The sequence below is a fragment of the Apteryx mantelli genome, chromosome 6, assembly GCF_036417845.1.
Source record: "Apteryx mantelli isolate bAptMan1 chromosome 6, bAptMan1.hap1, whole genome shotgun sequence".
Taxonomy (NCBI): Eukaryota; Metazoa; Chordata; class Aves; order Apterygiformes; family Apterygidae; genus Apteryx; species Apteryx mantelli.
The window spans coordinates 13,691,907-13,717,783 of record NC_089983.1 but is presented as its reverse complement, the minus strand read 5'-3'; the positions used below and the strand labels follow the sequence as shown (position 1 = coordinate 13,717,783).

Sequence of the window (25,877 nt, the reverse complement as noted above, 5' to 3'; positions counted from 1 at the left end):
ACCGAGAGTCAGTTTATAAAGATACGCTAGGCCTGTATTCTTGTAGCTACGAGTCTCAAAATCTATTATAGGAGGAATGGAAAAGATTCAAAAGAAAAAGCTTACAACTAAAGGAACCGTTCTTGTCCCAGATTTGATTTCTTCAGAAACTTTTCACATAACTTTGGAATTTTTAATATATGTTAGGATATGCAAATTATTTACTGCTTTTCTGTCTAGAATTCTTCACAGAGACCAATGCAGGGGGAGACAGGGGCAGGATGTGTGGGGAATCCTAGTGCATTTGTAGGCCAGGTTACAGCAGCACTTGAAACGGTCACTTCCGTTCCCTGACCCCGCTCAAGAAAAGAGAAGTTTCACTTGGGGCATGGGGGAAGAGAAGATACTATAAAACTAAGCAATTTCAACAGTGATAGATGTGAGGAAGCAAGTAATTACTTCCATCACTAAAGAAAACCCCCACTATCAGCAGACATTGTTGACTTTACAAACTTTCCTCAATCTGTGATACTTTGAGGTATGCAGTTGTGCATAAAGCTGCTTAAATTTTCCATTAAAAACTTATGTGAAATAAACAGGAAAAAAAAAAAATCAAAAGACTCAAAATTGTCAGTTTATTTTAATTATGATTCTGAGCATTCACTTCAGAAAAAGGGAAAGCATTTCTTGAATAAATTTTTCCCTTCAAAAACTCAACTGCATCTTCATTTGTCATTTCCTGAAACTTCTTGTTCATGACCTGGAGGAAAGGAAAAGGAGAGGGTACATTAGTTCTGCTGCCTTTAGCAAACCGCCCTGTCCCATATACCAAGCATTCAGTGATGGGAAGGCCATGGCAAATTGCTGCATCTTGAAAACAAGCTGATTCAGATCATTTATTCTGTACAAAAGAGGGAAATAAGCCAGTCTCATAGGTCTTAGGTACAAAGCAATTCAGTGACCTGTGATTTTGTTTTGCTGAACTATGTGTTTCTTTTTTTTAAATATCACTGATAATGATAAGTTGTAGCTTGTCTTCTGGAGTTCCTCTGTTCTTTATGACAGAATACTCCATTGTGACACCACCACCACCACCTTGTATGACGAGATGATCTACAAGTAATCAACCACTCTGGAGTAAGCTCACCATTCCCTACAGGGCCTATTCTTCTACTGCACAAGCATACTCGTCACCACACTGATTAGCAGGATCTAAACAGAGAGAATAACAGGACTCTTCTTACCACAATCACATGATAGCCCAGTTTATTTAGATGCCGCTTCTTCATTGCCAGCTTCCCTTGGGGGTGTGTCGTACCCAGGCAGAAAGCAGAGAGAGGAACAAAGAGAAAAGCCAACCTACAACCAAGAGGAGTAGGGAAAACTTCATTGTACAAATGCAGAATAAGCATTTTCAAGATTTAATGGTTCAGAGACGTTTTTTAATACTGCAGAACATATCTGTCTTACTAGTGGGCAAAAATACAATGCAAAAATTACTTTATTCTTTTCCTTCTCCAAATAATTTAGCATCTCTCTTCTTCTATGAGCTTCACGTAAGTACAAGCATCTACCCAAACAACTCTTGTGGCAGAATTAAATCCTTAGACCTCCAGTTCTCCCATAATGAGAATGAAATAGATCTTTCAAAATTGTACATAATTTTGACAGCTTGCACATTTACTTTAAGCCTTTGCTAACATTCAGAATCTGATATTTCCTGCCATAAAAACCTACTTGGAAGGGTGAGGAAAGCTTAATGCCTTGGTAGCCTGACAGTGAGTCTCTGTTACACAAGTCACTAGCTCTCCGATTTCCAGGAAACAAACTATACAAAATACATTGCTGCTTGTGTGATCCAGCACACAAACATAAGCATTATACAGTCCTAGTTAAGTCTTACTTGGATGACACATGTCCCACTTCAGTTACTGAGAGGCCATTTTTCTGCACAAGATTAATTTAATCACCAAAAATGTGGACATGATGAGGCTTTTCATTCAAATCATATTTCAGCAGCAGAATTCACTGCCACAACCTACCACTGAGATGCAAATTTTGAAGACTTAAGAGAACAACTGAATGTTGACTGGACACACAAAAATGCTTGGAATTTTAAAATTATAATATAACAATGTTTTGGAAGAGATCTTAATTATACTTCAAAATCTGTATCCATTACAAGAGGTTGAGATTATCCCTACGATGAGGTTTCCTGTCTCCTTGTCTGAAGCGTAAGTTCTAGACTCTGTTAGAAGAAGGTAGTGAGCTAGATGAGTTATTGCTCTGAACTGGCATGGGAAATTTTTTATGTTTCTGTGACCACAAACAACAAGTCAGTTATCTACTGTGTTTCTGTAAATCAATGAACCAAAGAAACAACTAGATGGAATACATATAAATAAAACTAGCCTGCTAGAGAAAATATGCAATCAAAAAAAGACACCTTTCAACACTTGTGTCAGTATGATCATCTGTTGCAGTTACTGGGAGCACTTTCTTTCTCTCTGAATCCATTCTGATTTCAAAATCTGAAAACAAAACAATAAAATATTAAACAGTGCGAGAGGTTACAACTAATATTCTATTCAGCTAATTTGAAAAAGTCAGTAGACATTGTCACCGCTGTGTTTCTAATTCTTATTTTCTAAAAATTTACCTATTACTGATGGCTTTTCCTTTCCCGCAACCAATATAAATAGCTATAGCTTGCGCATCTCTAGAAAAAGAATTTTTTTTAAACTGTAGATATAAAAAGTTTATAAGAATGAAATCATAGTTTAAAGAAACAAGTCTTGACCTTAGTCTATCATACCTATTCAGGTTTTCCTGTAAACTGATCCCTAATTTTAAAACTATTAAGAAGAAAGTTACTGTAAGTATCCTAAAAAATACTGGTAAGCTGGGTGGCTGGCAAAAGAATATTAAAAAAAGCAAATGTTGTGAAATTATCACCTATCAAAAAAGATCATATCCCATTTTATAAATTAAATGGGAATTCAAACCTTATCCAGAGTTTTAGAGGAAAAACAAGTCAGAGACAAAAAGAAGGTGGCTGTTGGTTTTTGCTTTTGATGTGATTTAGTACTAAGAGGGCAACTCTCTAAAATGGTTGGCCATACTGAATTCATGTACAATTACACAATCTATTCTCTGATGCTTTCCTCAAAAGTTCAAAGCAGTTCTGTGAAGAAGCACATCATAATGTTTTAGTAAATTGCTTAAATACTTTAACAGAAGCATCCTAGAAAACAGATTCACCAATCAAGCACTTCATTTGCTGCAGATAGTGTCTTCAGAGTTTTACATTTTTAATCACCCGTACCCTATGCACATTTGTTGCCATCTTATTATTTTAGGAATTATAGATCTACATTCAAAGGAGTATGACAGTAATTTGGCTTCATACCAATATGGTATTTATGTGGCAGCTGAACATTTTGCCGAAACATGTTCTCATCTCCCAGAAGTTCTAGAAGGGCCTTGTGAGCCTTTCTGAGATTAAGAGATACTAATGAGGAGAAATCCTCAGCCAGCCCAAATGCAGGCTTTGTGAAGGAAGGGCTATCAAGTTCCACACATGCTTTCACACACTGAAGCATCCTTTCCTTCTGTTCTTTGTAAGGATCACCTGAAAAAGAATACAAAAAAAAATTAAATCCAATGTACTATCTCACAGAATTCTTCATTTTATTATCATTTGCAGTCTGTTCCTGCACAGCAAATTAATTTCAATATAAGAATCAAAACACTTTTTTAAAACAGAATAACTTCAATATATTTTTAAATACATCCCATTGATTCACTAATTAAAATTTCAAAGTTTATAGCTGAAACCTGTCCATTTATCCAGTCTTTCCCCTCTACTGTACACAGCTCTGTACATGCTATCAGTTATTACAGAAAACTTCAGGAGAACATTGAATGAGAAAGCAAATGTAATGTTCTTTATAAAATCCAGACAAATAAAAGGCTATTTTTGAAACAAAGAAGATATATCACAGTTTGGCCAGAATTTTGAAATTGTGCTTTAAGAGTGCTAAACTGCCCAAACTCTAAGCCGGCAGAGCTTTCAGGTTCAGTCAAAGCAGGCTCAACAGTAAGACACAGGGTCTTACTCTACACTGAATTTCTCCTCTGCTAAACTATGCTGTTGACTGTAGGTAATTATAATGCAGAAACCAAATTCCTCTACAAACTATTCCGAGTTCCTCATTGTAACTCAAAGTAGTCAAAGAAACTTCTATCCATGACTTACAAGTATTAAAGTTCATTTACAAAGTTTAGACTTCCTGCGTTTTTTAAAAATGCCCGAACATGTCAGAACACTTAAAAAATGCCTGCACGTTGAAGACGAAACCCCTGGCTCTCACCCATTTCAAATATTACTTCAAATCTCACATTTACTCATCTCCATGTGCAAACCTACTATTTAAAATGTGGCCACCTCGTGGCCCAAGACAACAAGCTTGATGACCAGCACAGAATCAGAGAATATACTGTATCACTTAGATCGCCAAAGTTAGCTTTTTCTTGAGGACTTCACATTTAATATTAATCATGTTTGCCTTCTTTAATTTGTAAACTTTAACACAGTAACAACAAATTTTGAATGGAGGTAGACTATCCCTTTTAAAAAAAGAACATGACACAGTAAGGCCTGACCTGATTGTAGAAGTTCATCAAGGTTGTCCTTTTGTAGCAGCTGATCAAGTGCAAGATGAGGAAGATATCCTAAAATGCAAAGTGAATACACTGCTTTCAGCAGTTCCGTGTTGGAAATATGGGGGAGGTACTTATTCAAGCAGCTATGAAGAGTCTCAAAAAACCTTTCCAAAAGAAGAAGAAAAATAACAAATACACAAATAAGAACTATAGAAAATATGGATTTCAAACCAAAATACAAGCTAGAAATCCTCTTCATCTTGATTAATCACATGCTGTGTAATCCAACATTAACAGACTTAGTAGTCTGGTCAGTCTAGGACCAAGGTGGTCTGCATTTGCAATTATACTGAGAAAAATTCCTATGTAGAAAAGATTACTAACAGACACAGCAAGTTTACTTTACAGATTAATAAAATAGGACTGTGACTTCTTTCAAAAGTGAAATCAAATATCAGTTGCCATTCCAAATATGACCCTATAAAGATTATTTAACAGATTAGCAGGCTTTCTAAACCAAAACCTACAGATGCTTTTGGCCTCTGGAAATATAGTTGAGTCGTGAATAAACTCGGAGAATAATCAAAAGATATTTCAAGTTCAGGAATTCAGGGTCTTCTGTCACCTTCTCAGCAAAAATATCCATCAGTTCACTAGGCTGAAAGCCAAGCATCTCGAAGGCCGAGAGAAAAAGGATAATCTAAAACAAAAGAAACTTTTTTAAAGTCAAGAAATAAAGTCAATAAAATGGATCATAATGGACATTTTTAAAGGAAACAAACTTTCAAATTGTAACATCCCTTTTATTTCCTATTTCTATAAGTCAATAAATAGAAGAGCATTTTGAAATGTAACTCTGTCAACTTCAGAGTGTTATTTCTAAAAATCTGCTCGAAGATGAAAGATAGCATGAAGAAAGATAAAATGGAAACCACCAGAAATTACCTATTCTACTGGTACAGGTATAAATCATTCGGTCTCCACCTCACCTGTCTTTTGTCCCAAAGGCAGACAGTGGAAGTCACATAGTTTGCTACTGCTGAAAACAATTTTACATTACGGTACTGGAGATTGTGACAAGCTTCCAGAATAAGAATTAACTGCCGAAATGGAGCATCATGGATATTCTCTGTAACAGAGGAGCAAAAAAGGACAGATGATACAAAGCAATGGGAGCTGTATATTGGAGACACAGTGGGGATAGTGAGGCAAAGGGAAGGAGGAGGAAAAAAAATTAAGCAGGTAAGGAACAGCAGAATAAGACTAGCTAAACTGACCTAAAATTGAACCAAACAGGAGGAAGGAAAGTCTTAACCTGGTTAGAGTGAAGGAGCTGAGCGGTGAAGAAACCAAACTGAGCCAGGACCAGGGCTAGAGGGGACAAATCAACAGAAGAAGCAAGCAGAAGAGTGTGTTACCTAGAACATCTCCTGTTCCAGCATTCCTGATTCTCACCACTCCCCTGCTCTCAGCACAGAAGCCCCCAGGCTAGCCCTAGTAGCAGTGGTGGAGCCTCTGGGCTGCCCATCAGAGCACTTTTGCCATGTCAGCTGAGGGAGTAACCAAGAAGTGGATCTAAAGCTGCTGATTAATCAGATGTTGGCACATCAGGAAATTTATATATTTCAGGTTTTATTTACAAAACTGCAAGAAACCATGAGTCTATATGCACGAATCTATGTTTAAAAAACCACAAAGGCTGTCAAGCACAGAAACATTAGTGTATGCCAAACTGGAAAATGTGGAACCCTAACTTAACCTGCTGGCACATTAGCGTTATGACACAGCCTGAGTACAAGATCACAACAGATTTCTGCACAGGAGTGCTGCTTCATTCAGCACAGAAGACGGACCTACTCCTGAGAAGAAAAAGATTAAGTACCTAAGAACAATGCTCTCTCTTGAACATCCTGCTTTGTTTGCTGCCATGAGTGGCACACATGTCATAAGAGACAGTGACTGCAAAAAGAGACAAGAGTATCATTAAAGTAGTAGGAACAGCACCCATCAAAACAAGATTTTATCTTTTCCTCTGTCAGATGACTCAAAGGGATAGCAGGAAAATAACTGAGTTTAACTCCTCTGAGTTGTGCTCACTAATTTTCCAGGCTCAGCATGAAACACTGTTACCTAATTTGTTGAAGTGCTGGGTGCTGAAGCTGCAATTGAAGCAAATGGGAGGTGTGCATCAAATAAAGGTATTTTTAATGCTAGGTATCGTTAAAGAAAACGGGCCAAAGGAATCCAAAATTAATGGACACTTGAACCTGAATCTCTCTCTTCTGCATAACTAGTATATGAATGTCGCCACTGGGTCATTTCCTGGCTGCTGCAAAAACAAACTCAGTAAGTACTTATGAAGTAGTCATTTATTACAATTAAGGTCAGGCCCCCAAATATGGGAGAGGGGGCTAACCAAAGCACTTTTCTGAGGGCCTGAACAACAGCACGGGACCTGAAAAACTTGCTGGAGAACTCCTTTGCCCCATGGGCCCCAAATCATGCCCCTCTCTTCTCTCCCTATTCTATCTCCGGCCTCTGATGAAATAAATCTTTCTGCCCTCAGAGCTCAGTTTGCACTATGTGCCGTACATAAATCCTGAGAACACACACTACAAAATGCAGAGAAAAAGTATTGAGTAGCTGCTCACTCAATGCATGCCATCTAACCTGTGTGCTGAGTGAGGCACAAATTCTATGCGAGAAGCCAGTATATGTAATTAAACACTGTGTCCTAACACATATGAACAACCAGGACAAATTAAGATGTACAAGCAGTCCAAACATTCATGTTCCTAATTTTTAAGAACATTGTTTTGCTATCTTACTGATTTTTACACAAACATTCAGATGTATTCAAAGCGTGAATCAATACATACTGACCAAATATGCTTTGGAGATGTATTATAAACGTATGGAAAAAGGTGAAAGCATTAGCCTTCATTTATTTTTTTTCTGGGCTGCAGTGTGAAATCAATTATTAAGCAGCATTCAATAATGAAATTCAGTTAATCAGGGAAACATTATGTTCCCTTTTGTTTATCACCTAAACACACTAGACCATCAATCCGTCTTACAAGGTGTCCATTTCCAATTCAGATTTGTTTTAAAAGCTTATCCGAAATCTACTTTCTGTTGCTCGCATTCAGTTCTTTTTGCTAAATTTTGCATACAGAGAAAATGCAAAGAGAAATATATAATTGAGGAAGATGTTAAGAAGGACAGAGACCACAAGAACTATTTGCTTTCATTATACATCAGTAATTTTCTTTGTTCCCCCTTGTCAAATGGCTCCACATTACTAAAATATCCTGTAAAACAAAGATGTTTCCTGAGTTTTAAAGGAAATCAGAAAAGGGAGATGGGACAATAATTAGGAAGATTTTGGTATAAGGAGGGGGAAATTTAATAAACCTATTTTTTCTTACCCAGAATCTTTTCACTGCAGGCATTCAGGATTGGAACGGAACAATAATTCATTGCAACAAGAGCCAAAAACACACGGTGAGCATTCGGGAAAGTCAGATGGTCTATCTCTTTCAAAACAGCCATCTAAAGTGAATTAGAGTTTATTAAATCCTTCATTCTTCAGCTGTATTATCATTGCTTTATGGTAAAGGAATTTACACCAAAACTTTCCCAAATTCCTTAGGCTGCTGAGATTCATATGAAAGAAAAAGTAGTAACAAGCAGCAAAAGCATAAAGTAACTTTTTTCAATTACTTAATACACAATTAGAGCTGATAGTTTTCTAGAGCTGTCAAGCAATTTGCCTTTATATGGATTTTTTAAAAGAAAAAAGTCTTTATAAAAGCTTATTTCCAAATACTGTGAATACGTATCTTCTACCAACTACGGTATTAAAAGGGTAGCAGAAATACAGTTGGCACAGCAGACATTTAATACTACTGCAATTACTGTTTTGGATGTGTGTGAAAGCTGTAAGCCTTCAGAGTGATCCAATAGCACATTCAGTGGCATATCTTTAATACATAGACACAGCTACAAATGGGGACTGAGGAACAAGAGAACAGGAGGTCAGCTCTGATGCTGCACAATAGACTTCACTTATAGAAGCAGCAGTTGGATAGATATAAATGACAACAAAAATGAGACTATGAGATTTAGCTTTACTGGCTTTTAAAATAAAATATTCTTATAGCATGCATACTAAACAACAAATATAAAATGTCTACAATAGCAAATGCACTAGACAGTATTAAAAAAAATAGCGTTCTGTAGTCTCACAAGGTATTATAAAAGCTCCCTTCAGTTAACAAGTGGAAAGGTTGCTTTCCACACTCCACTACATCTTGTGCCAGATTCTCACCATCTTGTTCTAAAAAGTGGTACCTTGTCCAAGATTTTTTGATTTACTTAAATCGGAAGTAAATCAAACCCTTCACCCTCCATTGCTCTATTCTTGCATGAGAAGCCCAGTTTCCTATCAGTGCTATGTTCCTTCACTTCCTTGTGAATGCTATTAACCCTGACCTTAGAGCCCTTCAGCTGTGTGATGAAAACACTGGCAGGCAGAGTTTGAAAGAAGCTTGCAAAAAGTGTCTTTAATCAGGGGACAAAACCTGACATGGCCTGCCATATAACCACAGCCTGCTCCCAACCACTGTGTTTCCTGGAGGAACCCCTGTGTCTCTTAGATAAAGACAAGGATAAAGCCACGAGCTAGGTGAGTTCTTCTGGCATCTCACTCCCAGCTCTCTCTAACCTCATAGCGTCATGGGACATGGCCCCATGACAGAACAGTGTTCTGGTCTTCCAACCACAGGTCAGACAAGGGAAGCAGGGAACACAGCCTGAAAGTGCTTCCACAGAATATAACGTGGCCAACCCAAACAAGAGGTGAGAGCATTACTATTTTGTTGTTTCAATTCCTTTTGTACACAATTCCATTGCTTTCTGCCCCTTCACGGTTTGATGTTCCCAGCCTCCAAATTTAATTCTCTCTTGCAGATATAGCTGGAGTATGATTCATACAGCAAATCCAGTTAACCTTTATATTATATTTTCTCTTTGTCTGGAAAGAACCATGCACAGTTTATAAATAATGCAAGAGCACAGGTTTTTTGGAAGTAATAGTGATGAAACGAAATTTACCAACAAAAATTATGAAATTTACCTCTAGTTTCTTTTTCAAGAAGACTGGAGCATCTTTTCCCAGGCATCTCATCAGGTTTTGCAGTATAAAGATGTCTCTGATATCTGGGATTCGCTGCTCTACTAGTAATCTGTTAAAGAAAAACACAAGGCCTTCAGTTAGAGTGAATACCTGTTTAATAGAGGTTCTCTTATTTCAGCAGACACAGATATGTACCCCGATTCTCCCTCACCGATACACCCCAAAATAAAGCTGTAATTTATCCTGCTCCTTTCCACCCCCTCTTTTTTGCAAGGCTGGCACAGTTCATGATGTAGCTGCAGCACAGATGTTTACTCAGAAGGGAATAATTATAATGATATAAATATATGACTTCTTAATGCCATCCTGATACAGGAGTGTTGTCCCTCTTACATTCTGAATAGCAGAGGCACCTGCCCAGACTGCACCATGTGATGCGCAGACATTAAATGCTGCAAGCCTCATGGAATTAACATATTTCTGCAGAAAAAATTGCAGATTTTTATCACCAAATCATCTACATGGAGACAAGTTCTGAAACAGCCAGAAAACTCAGGGATGGACCTCGATAACAACCTGAAGCAGATGAGGAAAAAAACCCAACAAGTAGTGCTGTGGGCTGCAGGAGCAGAAGGGGGTATCACAACACAGAGGCACCATAAGCACCAGATCAAGGAGTCCTTCTTTCCCAGCAGCTCCTTTTCTGGCTCAGCAGGAAAGACTGTAATTGTTATCCCTGAATCACCCTTAAAAATACCTCCACAGCAACAAAAACATGAAGTGTTACTTTTGTCACTTTCTAAGACAGTGAACTGCTCTGAAATTCATCACTGCAGGTGCTGCTTCCTGCAAATGGGCAGGAGCTCTGGACATCAATACAGAGAAAGAGCTGTAGGTGGATCACCTGCTTTGCCCCAACCTACAAGAACTGTGTACCTGAGCTTCTAGGAGAACCTGCTTTTTGTGGCTAACATAGCCACCTTCTCAAAGCTGAGCCTGGCACAGGACCAAAAGTACAAAGCCATGGCATGTTTTGCGAGAGCTTCAGTAAAAACAATCTCATGGGGGTGGGCAGATTGGCTACCCACATAACTCTCATCTGCCTAAAAAAACCCAAAACATTACAGCCAAAGAAGTTATTCTGCTAAAGCAGTAGATAGAAGGCCTTGCTGGGTGCACAGATATAGTTAAAATTTGTTTTCCTCTTAATTTTTCCTTACTCAGTTCAACAGAAATAGTCCCTGGCTGTTAAACAACATTCTTCATCAGGAGAACTCAGAATGCTTCACAAAGTTAGCCTCACTACCTCCTTTTACACATGAAAAAAACAGAGGTGTAGATAGGTAAAGTGACTTGACCAACATCACAAAAAATACACAGTGGTGGAGCTGCAGTCAGAATACGTGTCTCCTGCAGAGCAGTCTAGCATCTTATGCCATCAGAAGCCTTTCTGCTTGAGACTGCAAAAACAATGCCAAAAATCAGTCTTGTACAGCTGTTATCTCATGGTAATCATCTGAGTCCTAAAACTGCAGTATCTTTTATGCATAGACTCTCCCTCCACGATTTCTAAGAGACATAAAATCAAACAACATTTAAATATAAAGAACAAGTGAAAGATGTATTTTTCTCACCGTAATCCAGCTTGAAGAGCGCTCACATTCTTGTCTTTATCCAATCCTGCTAAAGTACTTGCCAAAACTGAGACACATCGGTTATCGAGTTGATTGAGCTTCTCCTATTGGAGAGTTTTCACAATGTTAGATTACTTCAGGCCAGTAAAAACTTCAAAAAAGAAAAACTGACCACTTTTAATCTCTACCTGCAACACTATCTTTCCTCCCAAAAGTCAATTGATCAACTTTAGTTCTTTTTTGACCTACAAGACCTCACACCAGTCAAATTTAATTGATTTGAAAAGGGTAATGTTCTTTGAGACTTCTACCTTCTGTTAAGTCTTTCTGAAATCAGTCAGTGGTTTCAAAAATGAAGGAAACTAGACGCACTCATCAAGTGAGTAAGCCCTGTTTTCCTGGAATGCCAGACTAAACCAGGGACATAAGCAAACTCTCACTAATGTTGTATAGCGTGCCAGAATTAGCCATGAGGTTCCAGGCCAGTCTTTAGGAAAAGAAGGATTTTGATACTTACTTGGCATACCCTCAGCAAGGTCTGGACTAGGAGAGTGTTCTGAGGAATGCCTACGTTCACCACAGCATGCAGGCTGAACACCAAGTCCCCCCGCGTCATCCGCCTGGAGTCCTGCAGCAGCCGCCGGCAAAGCTGAACAAACGCTGGGTGCTCAAAGATCAGCCGCTTCTCGTAACGCTGCTGGTCTTCAGACAGGTTTTTGAGGAGTCGCCATACTGTAGTTAAACAATTGGTGAAATGCTTGGTGGAAATGGCAGACTCTGAAGCCAAGTCCAGCACATCGCATGGACAGGTGCACTTCTGGAGGCTGTGAAAGAACTGTTCGGTGTGATCTGCTCCTTGCTTCGCCTCCACGTTCCCAGAATCATCCTCCAACTTTTGAAGTTTCAAGGAGCTCTGGGAAGCCTGCTCACTCACCCAAGCCTCTGTGCTCTTCTCCATTTGTATTTTAGCACCTGTGCTAAAAACATCTGTCTTTTGAGATAGAGATCGAAGAAAGGGTTCATGTAGACAACGAAAAATATTTAAAAAATTTTTCCTGAAGTTCGCATTTTCCACGGGATCCTTGTATCTGCCAGTCCCTAAAGTGTGTGCTCTCACTGTAGTTGAAGAGCTGGGTGCCAGCAGAGAATTGCACCTATGCATGCATCTCACTGTCTTTAATAAATAACTTATTTTATTATTCATTTTTGCTAATATCTCATTAACGGGTTTCAAATACCAGCTTGGAACAACATATCCGATGAAATTCTACCAGTGGAAACAGCCCTGGAGAAACAGCGTAAGCTCATTTATCTGTAAAGCCAATTGAGAAGCAGAGATTAGTTAGCAGACTTTCTATGCCTAAAGTGAAGTGCCAAATCTACACATTTCTTTTACAGAAAAAAAAAGAAGAGATGTGGAAAACACATGAAGTGGCCGCTCCCGCTGGACTACGGGCCCTCTCAGAACGACGCGGTGGAGGGGACTTACAGGGGATACAGCCCTCCCAATGGGTGCGCACCAGCTCCTGACGGCCGGAGCCGCCGCCGCTGCCCCCCGCTCCGCGGCCGTTACCTCGCACGCGGCGGCGCCGCACCGCCGCCATGACACCGCCGCCCTGGCCACGCGCTCTCGGCGGGCCTCGCGAGAGGGACGGCGCGGGCCGAGGGACAAACCGCCGTGGCGCGCGGCGCGTTGCCGGGCAACGCCGCGACCGTTGGAGGGTGCCGCGGGCATGGCCAGGGTGGTGCTGGCAGGTGAGGGACCGCCGGGGCCCCCGCGGCCGTTGGGACCGGAGCGGCTACGCGGCTGCCGGCGGCGGCAGCGGCAGCTCGCCTGCGCTCGTTGCAGCCTCTCGTCTTTGCAGGCTTTGTAGCTTTGGCGTTATTAGTATTTTTACTCTCTTTAGAGGTGTGTCTGTGTGCCGCGCTGCCTCAGCCGTTTCTGAGTCAGCATTGTCCCCCTTTCTCACTCTCCCTGCCATTTTCTCTCCGGGGTGGCTTCCTCAGCCCCTTAAGCGTCGGCTGAAGTACTTTTTCTGAATGGGCTGCATCGCCTACGAAGTTATCTTTTTCGGCTGGCTAATATGCTTGTCCTGCCACTTTCTGGGAACTCAGGGGATACTGGTTACATAAGACTCTCTTTGAATTGGAACAGTTCAAAAATTTGGATTTTGGATTGGAACAATTTTTTTTTTTTTTTAATTGGAACAATTCAAAAACTCTTGGTCTATTAAGCCATTATCAGTCAATGTCACAAAATCTTCCGTTTGCCCATGTTCTTGATGTGTTCACAGGTAGGGCAAATTGCCCGTACTATGCCAAAGCAGAACTCCTGGCTGACTATCTCCAGGCTAATTTGCCGGACTTCAGGGTTCACAAGATCACTAAGCACCCTGACAAATGGGAGGTAAGGGATTGTTAGTCAAGTCATTAGCAGATATCCCAGTGCTTCACAAAGTAAGGAATGTGCTTCTTATGTCTCTTCTTTTCCTGTATTTGCATTTTGCTGTGTGGGTAGAAGTGCTGGAGCTTTGGCTATGAGAGACAGCTTGAAGAAAGGTTGAATGTTGTGAGAGACTGGCATTCTCATGAGTCTTACTGCAGAACACGGACACAAAATGAGGGCCAGGCTGAAGCTGTGTTTTGTTGGTTAAAAAGTTGAAGAAGTTTATTTTTTTCTTATTATGTATAAGTGGCTGCTTGATCTTCTGCTTGCTGAAATTTTGGAAAATTGTGAATGTGTATGCCTTCATAGTCATTAATTGTCAAGAGAATTTCTGGCTTTGAATTACAATGGAAGTATAAAATTAAATCTCACATTTTCACTTACTGTGTGGATGGGTCTTTGAGCACTTTGCTGTATACCAAATTGCTCGTTCTACTTGAAGGCCATTTTACATATTGCCATATCTACACGGTAGTCCCTGTAAAGAACTGGGAAAAAAATCCAGTATTACTTCATGAGATAGATAGTACTGTCGTGCTTTTTACACCTAACACCTTGCTTGACACCTCAGCCAAGTAACTTGAAGAGCTCTAATGCTAAGTGAATAGCAATTACTTCTGCAGCCTACTTACCTTCTGCAGCTAAATAGAAATCATCATGTTACTCATTGCTTCAAAGTATTCCTTTCTTCAGTACCACTAAGACAACTGAGAAAAATTAGGGAAGTAAAACCAAGAAGAAGATAGTAAAACCTTTTGCTCTTCTGTTGAGGTATCACCATGACTTGGTTTGTGTCATTCTTCCATTTTGAAAACACTGGTATGTTGGTAAGCTGTGAAACATCTTGTAATTATGTACTGAGAGGAAATAATATAATAAAAATGTTCATAGCTGTAGTATTTAAGTGTTATCAAATGTGGAAAAAGTGTTAAAACCTTTTTCGGGTGTTTACAATAGGAATGGCTTCATGACATCTGTGAAAGGAATGGATGGGAACACAAATGCTCTCCAATCATTTGGAGAGAACTGTTGGATCGTGGAGGGAAGGGCCTGCTTCTGGGAGGCATTAATGATTTTCTGGAATATGCTCAGGTAAAGAGCTGCTTTTAATACTGTAAACCCATATTTTACTTTTTTTTTTTTAATAACATTCTTGTTCTTTATTCCTCCTTCAAGTGTAAGATGAAAGTGACCTTTCTAGTGTTATGTTTTTGTGTTTGAGCTGTCATTTGATTAGAGATCACCCTTTTTGCTCTTAGCACTATTATGGCATCACCTCAACAATGCTGAGTGAGGAGATGTTAGACATTGCTGAGGAGAACCTACAAGCTCACATTGAAATTGAAAAAGAAGAGGAAGAGATTAAAAGTCTTATCAACCCTTTGCAGATATGGATCACCAGGTGAGAGTAAAGAGAATGTCTATACAAAATTTCACTCAGCTTCAAAAAAATGCATTTCTTCTCATCACGTCTAACAGAGCTAATAACTGACAGGTTATACATGAACCCCTGTAATTTGCTGAATTGAATAATGTTCTGTACCCCTCCATATAAGCACTCAGGATATAATCCAGAAAGTATTTCTACTTTCATTGTGTTTTGCATCAAATTAAGTGAAGGATGCAAAGAGGCAAATTTGGGGGTAGCAAGTATTTATGAAATAATCTAAGAATTTTGTAATACAGAATGTTTTTGGAAATACTTAAATAAGTAAACACTACTTTGCAGTTCTGTCTTCAGAAGTTTCTGCATTTCTGTTAGTATTTGCCATTAATACTTAAACACCTAAAAAAAATTTATGGTTCTTTAAAGATACTAAGTTTTAACTGACAGTATCCCCTGAAATGTATAGGATGGAAAAAACATTAAATGAAAGAAGACCCCACTTTTAATTTTTAAACTTAAAATTGGAAGAAAGAGCAAGAAATGAACCAAACTAGTGTACTGTTTAAACATTAATCAACTACAAAAACAAGTTCTTCTTTAATTTGTGTAATGCTTCTGATCAGGCAGTGTTTGTTGATTAACTGTATTTTTTCTGTATCTTTCTCTCATCAGTGCATCAGCTCCAACCTGCTATCATCTGATCCCTCTATTGGCAAATGGAGAAGTGTTTGGGATGACCACAGAAATCAGTATCCATTTACTTGACACCGACCAGTTTACAGAAGTTCTTTGCGGTATTGTGATGGAAGCTGAAGACATGGCATTCCCGCTCCTCCGTAGTATTTCAAAGCACACTGAAATAGAAGAGGCTTTTCTTCAAGCTGATGTTATCATTGTTCTTGATGATATCCTCTTCAAACCTGAAGTCCCACTCCTTGAGGACTGCATCAGAGAAGTGAGCGAGGTCTGTCGAGTGTATGCTCACCTCATTGAGAAGAATGCCAAGAGTGGGGTCAGAGTCATTTCAGCAGGAAAAACCTTCGTAAACCTTAAGGCAATGATGATTATGACATATGGCCCATCCATTAAACCTGAAAATATCATTGCCCTTGCAACATTCTGGGAAAGTGCAGCTAAAGCCACGCTGGCCAGGAAACTGAATATAAATGCAGCAGGTGAATATTTGTGGCGTCTAGTAGCATTTGGGGACTTCAGTGGATAGAGGTCTTCTAGAGCGTGTTTTTCATAGCAGAACATAGTTGGTGTACGTGCAAAAATGCAAACACAGCAGCACACTCCCTGAATTTCATGGCTGTGTGGAACACCAGGGGTGCCACTAGCAGGTGCTGCCATTCTCTGTGCCTACAGCTGTGTGGATCTGTGCATGATCCCATGAATGTCAGTTATCTCGCTGACTGTTGCACGCGGCCCTACAATTCTGGCATGCATATCATGCTGGAAGTGCACTAAGCAGGACTAAGCTGCATTGTGAATCAGGAACTAGGACTTCAAGGTTGCATTTGCCCTGTGCAAATATTGTTACGTCGGAGACACCCAAGCTAGCTGTGAATAAACCAGTATAGAGACATGACAGCATACTGCTGTGCAAATAATAAATTGAGAGTATAGTAGAACTGTGTTGCAGTGTTATTCCTGAGTTAATTAGCTTGCTTTCTCAGGAAGGCCAAGGGTTGTAGCTTCGTTATATTCACACAGTTCTCCAACACCCTGTTTTGTGTCACCATTCTCTCTGTGTTGCAGGGATAGGAACTGATCATCAATAACAAGTCTAGATATTTTGGGGCCTAATAAAATAGAAAAATAACTTTTTAGTTAATAGGCTGAATAGCACGTCAGCAGATTATTTGAGAAATTCATTTTGCACCAAAGCAGTTAGTTTTTTGTGTTTTTTCTTTTTTTAATAGTTTTCTGCAGATCACTATTAGGCAGTCTATATTTGCATGAGCAGGGCTTTAAAAAGAACGTTGCCATATGTTTGCAGTATGATTTGTTTTGTTTTCAAACAGCTAAATATTTACTAGGTTTTCTCTAATATATACAATAACATCTTATAAGTTAAAGTTTCTTTTTCAGCTTATAATGAGGTTTCATGTAGTGTTATGGAAACAGAGGTTAGCTGCAGTTTTCGGATGAAATGATCTCTGTGATCAAAGCAGGACATTGAATCAGAGAATAATTCATGTTCAAAGGGTCTTCTGGAGATCATCTACTCCAACCTGTAGTGTGAAAGCATTTGTCTTTCCCTTCATTAATCTGTGTATTTTCCTCTCTTACAGGAGTTAAAGATGTGATTATTTGGGGCAATGTTACTGGCTGGAGCTACATTGATTTCTCACATGCAAAAGTTTGTGGATATGACAGTGCTATTTGGGGTCCACCTGGTTTTTCACGTCCTTTGTGCAATGTGATTTATGATGGGTACGGTACAGAATTGTTTTTCAAAGTAAAACTAACCAACTTATATTAATCTCTCTATCTCTGAACCCTTTAACAAACAGAGAGAAAGATTTTGTTTTCAAGATCTGTCTTTACTGACAGATCTTTTACTGTATGTAAAAGAAATACTCAAGCTGAAGTACTCAGTCCCCAAAAGAAGTTGAGTAGTTGCTAGTGCTATACATAGTTCTAACTCCCCTGCCAACTTTGGTTATAGTTGTGTTTTCCTACATGTTAGGTGTGTTTCTTTTCTATCGTATCAAGAGCAGCCCATAAAAAGTGGTGAAAGGCCAGCTAGTGACTTAGTTTCCTCATACACATAAGACATCTTTGAAATAACACTAAACGTATATCTGCTTCTTAAAAGTACCTGAACCACATTGAAAATATGGCCTGAAGGGGCTAATGCTGTCAATTTCCCAAAACAAAGGAGCTGCTAACACCTGTAAAAAAGGACGCTTGGCAGCTAGATAGTTTCTTGCCAAAAGGGAAATAGCAGAGAAAGGATAGTTGTAGTGAGGAGGCAATAGATGTGACATGCACTCAGGTCTGGCTGTATGTGGAGCTCCTGCTCTGGGCTGAACCTTCCAGCTTTTACTGAGCTACTGAAAGAGGACATTTTGATAGGCAGGTTTTCGGGCCACAAACACTTAATTTGTTCTATATTTCTACTGTGGCTAGCACAATGAGATTCTGGTCTGTGGCTGAGTCCTTACATTAGACAATAATACTTATAAATAACAATAATAAAAGCTATGACTTGACTAAGCAACCTGACTTTCATAGGTAAGGATGCTTGTCATTACCTCTTGAGTGACTTTTAGCTGGACCATATGTTTTTTTTCCCTTTAAGTACCTTGCCTTAAGCACCCAAGTTCTAATAAGTTTTAACTATTATCTTCCCTTGGTTTTAGTTCTTACTTCCTCTAGAAAACTACTCTTCCTGCAGTTATCTTTATGTTTTTTTTTCTTTTTCCTTTTTTGATGGTAACAGCCAGATATGTTCAGAATTTCTATCTGTGCAGAGTTCATTGAGTTCCCGGGAGTATCACTGTGTAGGAATGTCACCTGCTCATGCAGTAGCTACTGTACTCAGATACTGGTATCATGGCTCTCCTCCTGGGGAGATTGTTTCTGTGGGAATACTTACTGAAGGTAAATCTATTTTTACTTGACATGTTCTCTGAAGACATCTCTTTACCATATAGCCTTCCTCAGTAGCTGTAATGCTTTTTATTTTTTATCAAGCTTTTTAATTTAATCATAAATTGAAAATCAAGTGATACAATGAGAGACTGAGAGTTTGTTTCAGCATAAGAGCTTCCAACTCTAAGCAACTGCGCTATCGAGAGCTTATGATTTGGTATTCACTTCTTACAGGCATCTTTTAGATTAATGTTGTCTTTTTGCAAATTGTCTTTTAGTTTAAATGCTTTTCTTGGAGTATGTGTTTTGCACAAGGACTGTTTATAATTCTTAGTACCTAAGCTATAAAAGCATGTTGTTCTTGTGTAGTTATGTGAACTGATAAATGGAACGTTTCACAACAGCCATTTAGCCCTTGCATGAAATAAGAGTTTTAAGATTTCCCCTTTTTAAGATATAAAATTGTTACATGTGCATCAAACTAAAATCCAAAGTCACAGTAAAAGGGAGGCCCTTTAGTCTTTGAATTGTACATTGAGAAAGGCAGTCTCTGTTTATGCTAAGGTTTTACACAGTTGGAGATTTCTGTAAGACTTAATCTTGACACTGGTAAGGATGTGGGTTTTAATCAGAAATCATGTGTTTGGGGTAATTTTTCTCTCTTCTTCAGGTCAGTTTTGCATTCCTGAAGGGATTATCTTTTCTATGCCAGTAAGGTTCCAGAATGGTAGTTGGGAAGTCATGACAGACTTAGAAGTTAATGAAACAACTCAAGAAATTCTGGGACTCTTAACTCATGATCTAATACAGGTGATGCTCTCTTGTATCTAATAATATGCCTACCCTGCCACCTATGGGTACAGTATATCATAATATAACTTTGGATACTGAGACCCTTACTTCAAATATTAGTCATCTACAAATTGCACACACATGTTTACTTATGTAAAACCTCGTATTTATCAGTGTGAGGTAGTATTTATATGTGGAAATGATCAGGCAACTGTTCCATTACTCGAAAAGGAGATGATAAAATAAGTTTACTTATGTAAATGTAGGATTTGCCAGCCCCATGTTCCATGGGCTTTGTGCAGAACAGAGATATTAGCTTTAATTTAATGTTACTACATTCTGTGCTGTTGATCTTGACTTTGCTAGTGTTATATTCAGAGTAGTTCCACGTCATGAGCCAGATCTGTTGAGATCCTTGTGGCTGTGACTATGCACAAATAAAGAAGGCCAGATTTCTATATAATTTGGTTTTTATTTTGTTTTGTTTTGTTCTTAGAAAATACAAGATCAGCAAGCAGTAATTTCATCATTAAATTCTTTTTACCTCACTGAATATCAAGAAGTTAATTTGGCTAAATATTAGTATCCAAAAAAGACTGATCCCAAACTGCATTCCAGCATCAATCAGATATTTGTGATCTTCAGTCATAATAATAGTATAGTTTTTACTTGAACATATTTTAAGTTTGTGATAGAAATTGAAGGGGGTGAAAATAATGGGTGATAATAAAACTATCTTTTTCATTCAGGAAAAGCTCGTTGCACTAAAGAAAATAAAAGAAATGCGTCCGTATAGAGATGGTAAGATCACTAGTAAAAATATTTGCTTCAAGGTGGTGTTGTCTCTTTCTAACAAGTAACTATTACTGGAAAAGTGCTTTCACCGTACATCCTACTATATGTTTTTGGAGCTATTCTTTACTATTATAAATCTAGAAATAATGGGTTGAATTTCTAAGAGGAAAAAAATACTGTAAATTGGAGATTAAACTTCTCATTTTTCTGTTTATTACAGTATCCACCCATTCATTCAATATCTTTAGTCTGTAAACCAGACAAAAGAAGAAAAGGCTGAGACACCCAGAGAGCTTAGGCTAAAAAAAATGATGTCGCTGCTTACTGCAGAGAAGGCTGTCTCAATAAGTGGCAGCCATGTCTGCCACTTCTTCCAATTACAGTAAATGAAAGATCTTTCAGAGATCCCTACTTTCTAAATTATTGACCCATTTTCCTTTGCTTGTTAATGACACACACAGAGTTTCTCATGACTTAATTTTGGGAAAAAAAAAATGACAAATTTCAATTAAAAATCTATAGAATAACTCCAGTATCCCTTTCTAATATGAGGAGCTTGTGAGAAGGCTGCAGGCTGCTATCGGCTAACTACTTAGTTGTGGCCTACTCTTGCAACATTAGTATTGAGTGCCACATTATGCAGGTATTACCTGAATACCCTGCTTATCTTCTTGCATGTTTGAATATTTTAGGAGGTAGACAAAAATATGGACTGTTTTTGCTTTTTATTTTTAACAGACCTGGAAACCTTGCCTACTGGTCTACAAGTTGGCTGCAGGAGAAAATACTGAAAATTCTCATATGGTAGACTAAAAAATCCTATTATTTTTAAATATAAATAGAACCTTTTAAAACAATGTTTCTGTTGTTCAAAAGAGCAAACTATAAACATTGGCTAAACATTGTCATTGCATTTAAAGTATCTTCCTTTTCCAAAACCTAGATCTCTTGAGGCAGAAGAATATTTCAAAACCAGTGTAAATATAGCATCCTTAGCCTGGAAACCAAGGCAAAACTCCCACTGACTTCAGCGAGTCTAGGATTTTGTTTGTGGCCAATGACATTTCTTCAGACCAACAGACTGTTTCAAAATCACCTCTCAATGTCCAGAACATTAAGACAATATTGAGCAAGTTTGTCACAGATAAAGAATAGTAATTTCATAACTCCACATTCCTGCCTCATATGGTAGTCATAGATGTAATGAAACAGTTTTTGTATAAGAATGTACATTCTTAGGCAAAATTTATTTTTAAAACAAAAATTAAATTGCATGCATCTCCTTAGTGACAAGACCATTTTTGTCTCATGACTTTATTTCATGGATTTCATAGAGACTACTCATATTTTAAGTTGAACATACGATTAATCAAGTCCTTGCTTAAATGAGGTTGTTAAGAAACTACAGACCTTTTTATACACTTGGAACTACAACTATTTATGAAATGTCATATTAGGATCTACTTGCCTATATTTAGTGTCTTAAAAGATGGAGACTGTGTTAAATTAAATATCATTCTGCTTGCTTGTTTTTATCAGATGTGAAAGTTTAAAGCAAAATAAATAGTCTTCTGTTCTTTGACTCGGATAAATTCTGTTGGAATACATTCATTATTTCTGTTCAAGTGGAGGTTCAGACTCTTAACAGGGGTAGAATTCATCTTATGTGAGGAAACCAAGAGGGATTTTTGTTCCTTGCCAGCCAATATGAATAGAAGGAGAAGGGGAGGTTGGTTGGTCTTTGAAAAAGGCGCTCAGAAGGCTTGGGTATCACCAGGGAGTTAGAGGAAAGGGTGCAATTTCTTGTATGAAATGTGCATGGGAGGAGAAGCGTGTACAGGAACTGAGATTTCACTGGTACAGGTATCCTCATGGAAGAGTTCAGATGGGAGTTGTAGAGGCAGGTGTTGTAAAAGGTCTTGAAGAAAATGGTAAGGAATCATTTATTTTATGAGGACATGTTGTTAAGGGAATTAGTTTCTGGCAGTGTATGCACAGAAAATTGGCTGAGTCTTTAAAGAGCATCTGGAGGCAGGTGTCTCAGGAGAGCATAGAAAAGAAGGATGCTACCAGTAGTCTTTGCAAGCGTTAGCTGGTTTGTCCCATGACTCATTCTTCTCCAAGATGTGAGGGGAAATGATAACTTCTTCAGTGTGTATTTACATTTTTTTTTCCTACATGGAATATGATTTGGCAGTCTTTTACTATTTGTATTCTTTTATTCTACATGTAGAGATTGTAGTTCAAACTCACTGTGCAGATCAAGCACCAGCATTACACAACTGTTAATGAGAAAGAAATGAACTGTTTCTGCAACATATAAGCAGGCCTACAGGGCTTCTGAGTCACTACCTGAGAATAGCGGTCAAAGAACTTCTTCTCAGATGTTTGGAGGAGAAAGACAAAACAAATATCCGTGGCGTGGATGTCTCTTATATCCTAAATTACTCTAATTAGGTTAGGCTAGTGGCCTGCAGGGAAATCCAGATCTTTCCTCATGGAGACATAACAGCATGGAAACTAAAATTTGTTTCCCTAGCTTTTGCTTAGGAGAAAAAAAAGAATATGTTATCGTATTTTAGCTTTCCTATTATTTTTTATTCTAAGTTGGTTATAACTGCCTCTTTGTAACACAATGATAGACTTAGTCATGTATTGACAATTTTTTTTTTTTTTTTAAGTAGTAAGTAGTTTCCAGTATGCATTTTCTCACAAGTTATTGAGTAATGCTGTGTATGCAGGATATTCAGAGCATTGGTGAATTCTACTACCTGGGTGCTAGAGTAACTGGAAAAAAAATTATTAAAAATGTCCTTACAATAAATGGATTGATCTTGTAAATGTTGCATGTATTCTACATAAACTCTGGTGTTTGGATCCACCACAGAGCATGTAAGTTTTCTGGTTGGTCTGAACAGTTCTTATTCTAGGACATTACCACTAGGGCTTCCTGTTATCCCTCTGTGTGTTGTTGCACTAACTGTTACAACGCACTGTGTTCTTGCAGTAGTGTGCCTGTCTTCCACCTCCTTTTCAGTCTCTATAGCAACACTGTTTCTCAGCAACTGGGAGATGCTTAGTAATGCCCCTCAATTTAGAAATATTGCACTCAAACCATAAGAAAAAAATGGCTTTGAAACAAAGATCAAAGAAGTTTTATCTTTAATAATTCAGAATATTTATTACTAATTAATTAGTGTTCTCTGTTTTGACTGCTGAGACAATTACCTGATACTTTGATCTGGGCCTTTGCCAGGCATTTGTTGTGAGCAGCATTCAGTTAAAAGCAAAAGCTTTAGAACTGTGTGTTGAAGTCAACTTTTAAGTGCTATAAAACTACTGGACTTCTCTGACAGTATCTTCTAACTTCTGGGCCTTTAGTAGGTAGCTGAGAGAAAGGTAAGCACTGTTACTGTACTTGAGAAAAATTATAACTTCATTCTTTGAACACAACATAGAATGTTTTCAGCCTTCTTAGAAAACAAAAATAATTGCAGATTATTCTATTTTATGCATATTTAACGTGCTGGTCATATGTTCTCTGACGGATTTCAAAAGAAGAAAGGACTCTGATCAAATCAGTTGATTTGTTGAGGGATTTCTGCCTTATGTGATCATGATTTATCTTTCTCTAACTTAATTATGTATCATGTTTTAAGATGTATTTTATTTGCTAAAGTACATTTTCTGAAATCCTGTATATGCAAACAAGCTGTGTATAAGTAATCAAATCCTATCACTTTTCTTGCTAATTCCAGTAGGATTCAAGGATAAGGCTACTCTTGTTCTGCACATATTGTTACTTGTGTTAATGGGATATGGGTTTATAATTGTAAAATGGCTTTCCTGTACATTTGTAATTAATTTTATAATTCTTTTTTGCTTTGTGGAAGCCTTTTTAATAGTAATAAAGGGCATATGACACTCTGCAACTCAAGTAGTGTATCACTGAGCAATATAGTTCAAATGTGATACTTTGTTAGACAGATGCTGCTTCTACATTCATATTCTGTTTGTTATAGAGGAGATGTACTAACACTGGAGTAGATCCTGCTCATTTCACCCAAGGGCTCCTGCTGCAGTCAAGATCCAGATTCTCAATAGGATTTTATATGTAAATATGTAGACTGCACATAATGTTAATAATGCCTTTCATAACTTTTTGAAGACAGGTTTCATGGATATAACACACCTGATGTGATGACCTTGCACAGTGACAACCAGTTCAGTAAAACATGTAAGCCCATACTTAACTTTGAAACCATGAACACCCTAGTACAAGAGTATAGTGTATTTATCCATATGGATGACTTAAAGGATATTGGTTAAACATTGCACTGTGATGACTAGAGAGCTTGTCATCTTACAGGATCAAGTGCTAATAGATTATGAATGCTGTATAACTCAGTGAAGTCAGTGGATCTGTTCTTATTTGAGTGAGCAAATTTGAGTTCTAATTTTAAGTGAGTTTGAATTGTGTATTTTTATATTCATCCTCTTGAATTGTGTATTTTTATATTTATTCTCTTGCTTTATGTTATGTACATTTGGTGGAGAAAAAAGAAGGAAAAGATTCACATAATAAGCTATGTATTTGTAAATCTATCTTTTAGCAAATATATAGGCTTTGGGTTGCTACATGTGGCTTTCACTAAACACTTAGGTTTAATTCACTGCTTAGAATCTTCTGATTTCATTGATTTACCTACATTGATTTTTCACTCAAGTTGTGCAGAGTCATATACTGCTGCATTCGTTTTAGGAATAATTGTATAAGCATGTGTATGTAAATGTTAGGCAGAACTGCAGTCTTGCAGAACCCAAAGTTGGATGTGAGCTCTAAACTTTAGTAAGAAAGAAAATAGAATAGTGAGGAAGCAGCATAGTGGTATTTCTTTCAAAGAAAGACTTCAATAAGAATTGTGGCATTGTAGTCTATAATGAAGAAGTAATAAAAGCAAATCTGTATCCCATTATTTTAAATATTTATAGATTATTAAGAGACTGAAACGCAAAATTGCAGCTTTCACCACTTAAAATGGTGAGCAACACATCTGATAGACTCAATAATTATAGATCATTCAATATTTATGCATCATAATTGGCCAGTGTCCTGTCATGTTCATGACAAATGATCAATCACTCTGACTGGAAAATGTAACAAAATTAAAGTTTGGATAAGTTCAGCTTTAATGTCAAATTTATTATTTATATTTTAGACAGTTTCCAACTATTTAACATTTATTTATTCTACCAAACTTCCATTTTTTTTCCACTATAAGCCATATATATGGCCTTTGGAGCATCATGTAACTTAGCAGATCAATTATACCTAGGGTTTTTCAACTTTAAATGAAATATAGCTACTATACTGAATTTATATTTATGTTTTTATATTTAAAAAGATCATGTAATTTAGCGGATTAATGACATATAAGT

General features: G+C 37.9%; 2 protein-coding genes across 4 annotated transcripts; one reads left to right on the top strand and one right to left on the bottom strand.

Annotated features, from left to right (window-relative positions):
• Positions 1-600: 600 nt before the first annotated feature.
• On the bottom strand, positions 601-13,042 carry FASTKD2 (FAST kinase domains 2). 3 transcript variants are annotated; one of them, XM_067298804.1, is made up of 12 exons: positions 12,989-13,042; positions 11,933-12,727; positions 11,416-11,519; positions 9,782-9,890; positions 8,073-8,196; positions 5,634-5,773; positions 5,172-5,344; positions 4,645-4,808; positions 3,389-3,610; positions 2,426-2,510; positions 1,224-1,338; positions 601-739 (listed from the first exon to the last, which is right to left on the bottom strand). In XM_067298804.1, the coding sequence occupies exons 2-12, from the start codon at positions 12,617-12,619 to the stop codon at positions 620-622; spliced, it is 2,043 nt and encodes a 680-aa protein (XP_067154905.1). In that variant the 5' UTR covers positions 12,620-12,727; positions 12,989-13,042; the 3' UTR covers positions 601-619. The 3 variants fall into 3 exon arrangements, with proteins under 3 accessions (XP_067154905.1, XP_013807777.1, XP_013807776.1); XM_013952323.2 differs by lacking the exon at positions 12,989-13,042 and adding an exon at positions 12,905-12,939; XM_013952322.2 differs by lacking the exon at positions 12,989-13,042 and having other exon boundaries at positions 11,933-12,868.
• A 593-nt stretch (positions 13,043-13,635) lies between these two features.
• Positions 13,636-21,972, top strand: MDH1B (malate dehydrogenase 1B). Its single transcript, XM_013952190.1, has 9 exons — positions 13,636-13,822; positions 14,819-14,953; positions 15,121-15,263; positions 15,921-16,423; positions 17,546-17,687; positions 18,700-18,860; positions 19,522-19,661; positions 20,393-20,444; positions 21,177-21,972. Exons 1-9 carry the CDS (start codon positions 13,664-13,666, stop codon positions 21,227-21,229), a joined length of 1,488 nt encoding a protein of 495 aa, XP_013807644.1. The 5' UTR covers positions 13,636-13,663; the 3' UTR covers positions 21,230-21,972.
• Positions 21,973-25,877: the final 3,905 nt, after the last annotated feature.

What these genes read in the sequence shown, in the direction of transcription:
- FASTKD2 (XM_067298804.1), bottom strand. Translation starts at nt 12,619, where the DNA reads ATGAATAATAAAATAAGTTATTTATTAAAGACAGTGAGATGCATGCAT. An exon ending in CCTTGCTGAGGGTATGCCAA is followed by an intron (nt 11,520 to 11,932) that starts GTAAGTATCAAA and finishes ACTCTCCAATAG; the next exon opens with GAGAAGCTCAATCAACTCGA. An exon ending in CTGCAGTGAAAAGATTCTGG is followed by an intron (nt 5,774 to 8,072) that starts GTAAGAAAAAAT and finishes CCTCTGTTACAG; the next exon opens with AGAATATCCATGATGCTCCA.
- MDH1B (XM_013952190.1), top strand. Translation starts at nt 13,664, where the DNA reads ATGTCACAAAATCTTCCGTTTGCCCATGTTCTTGATGTGTTCACAGGT. An exon ending in TTGCAGATATGGATCACCAG is followed by an intron (nt 15,264 to 15,920) that starts GTGAGAGTAAAG and finishes TTCTCTCATCAG; the next exon opens with TGCATCAGCTCCAACCTGCT. An exon ending in TGTGGGAATACTTACTGAAG is followed by an intron (nt 18,861 to 19,521) that starts GTAAATCTATTT and finishes TCTCTTCTTCAG; the next exon opens with GTCAGTTTTGCATTCCTGAA.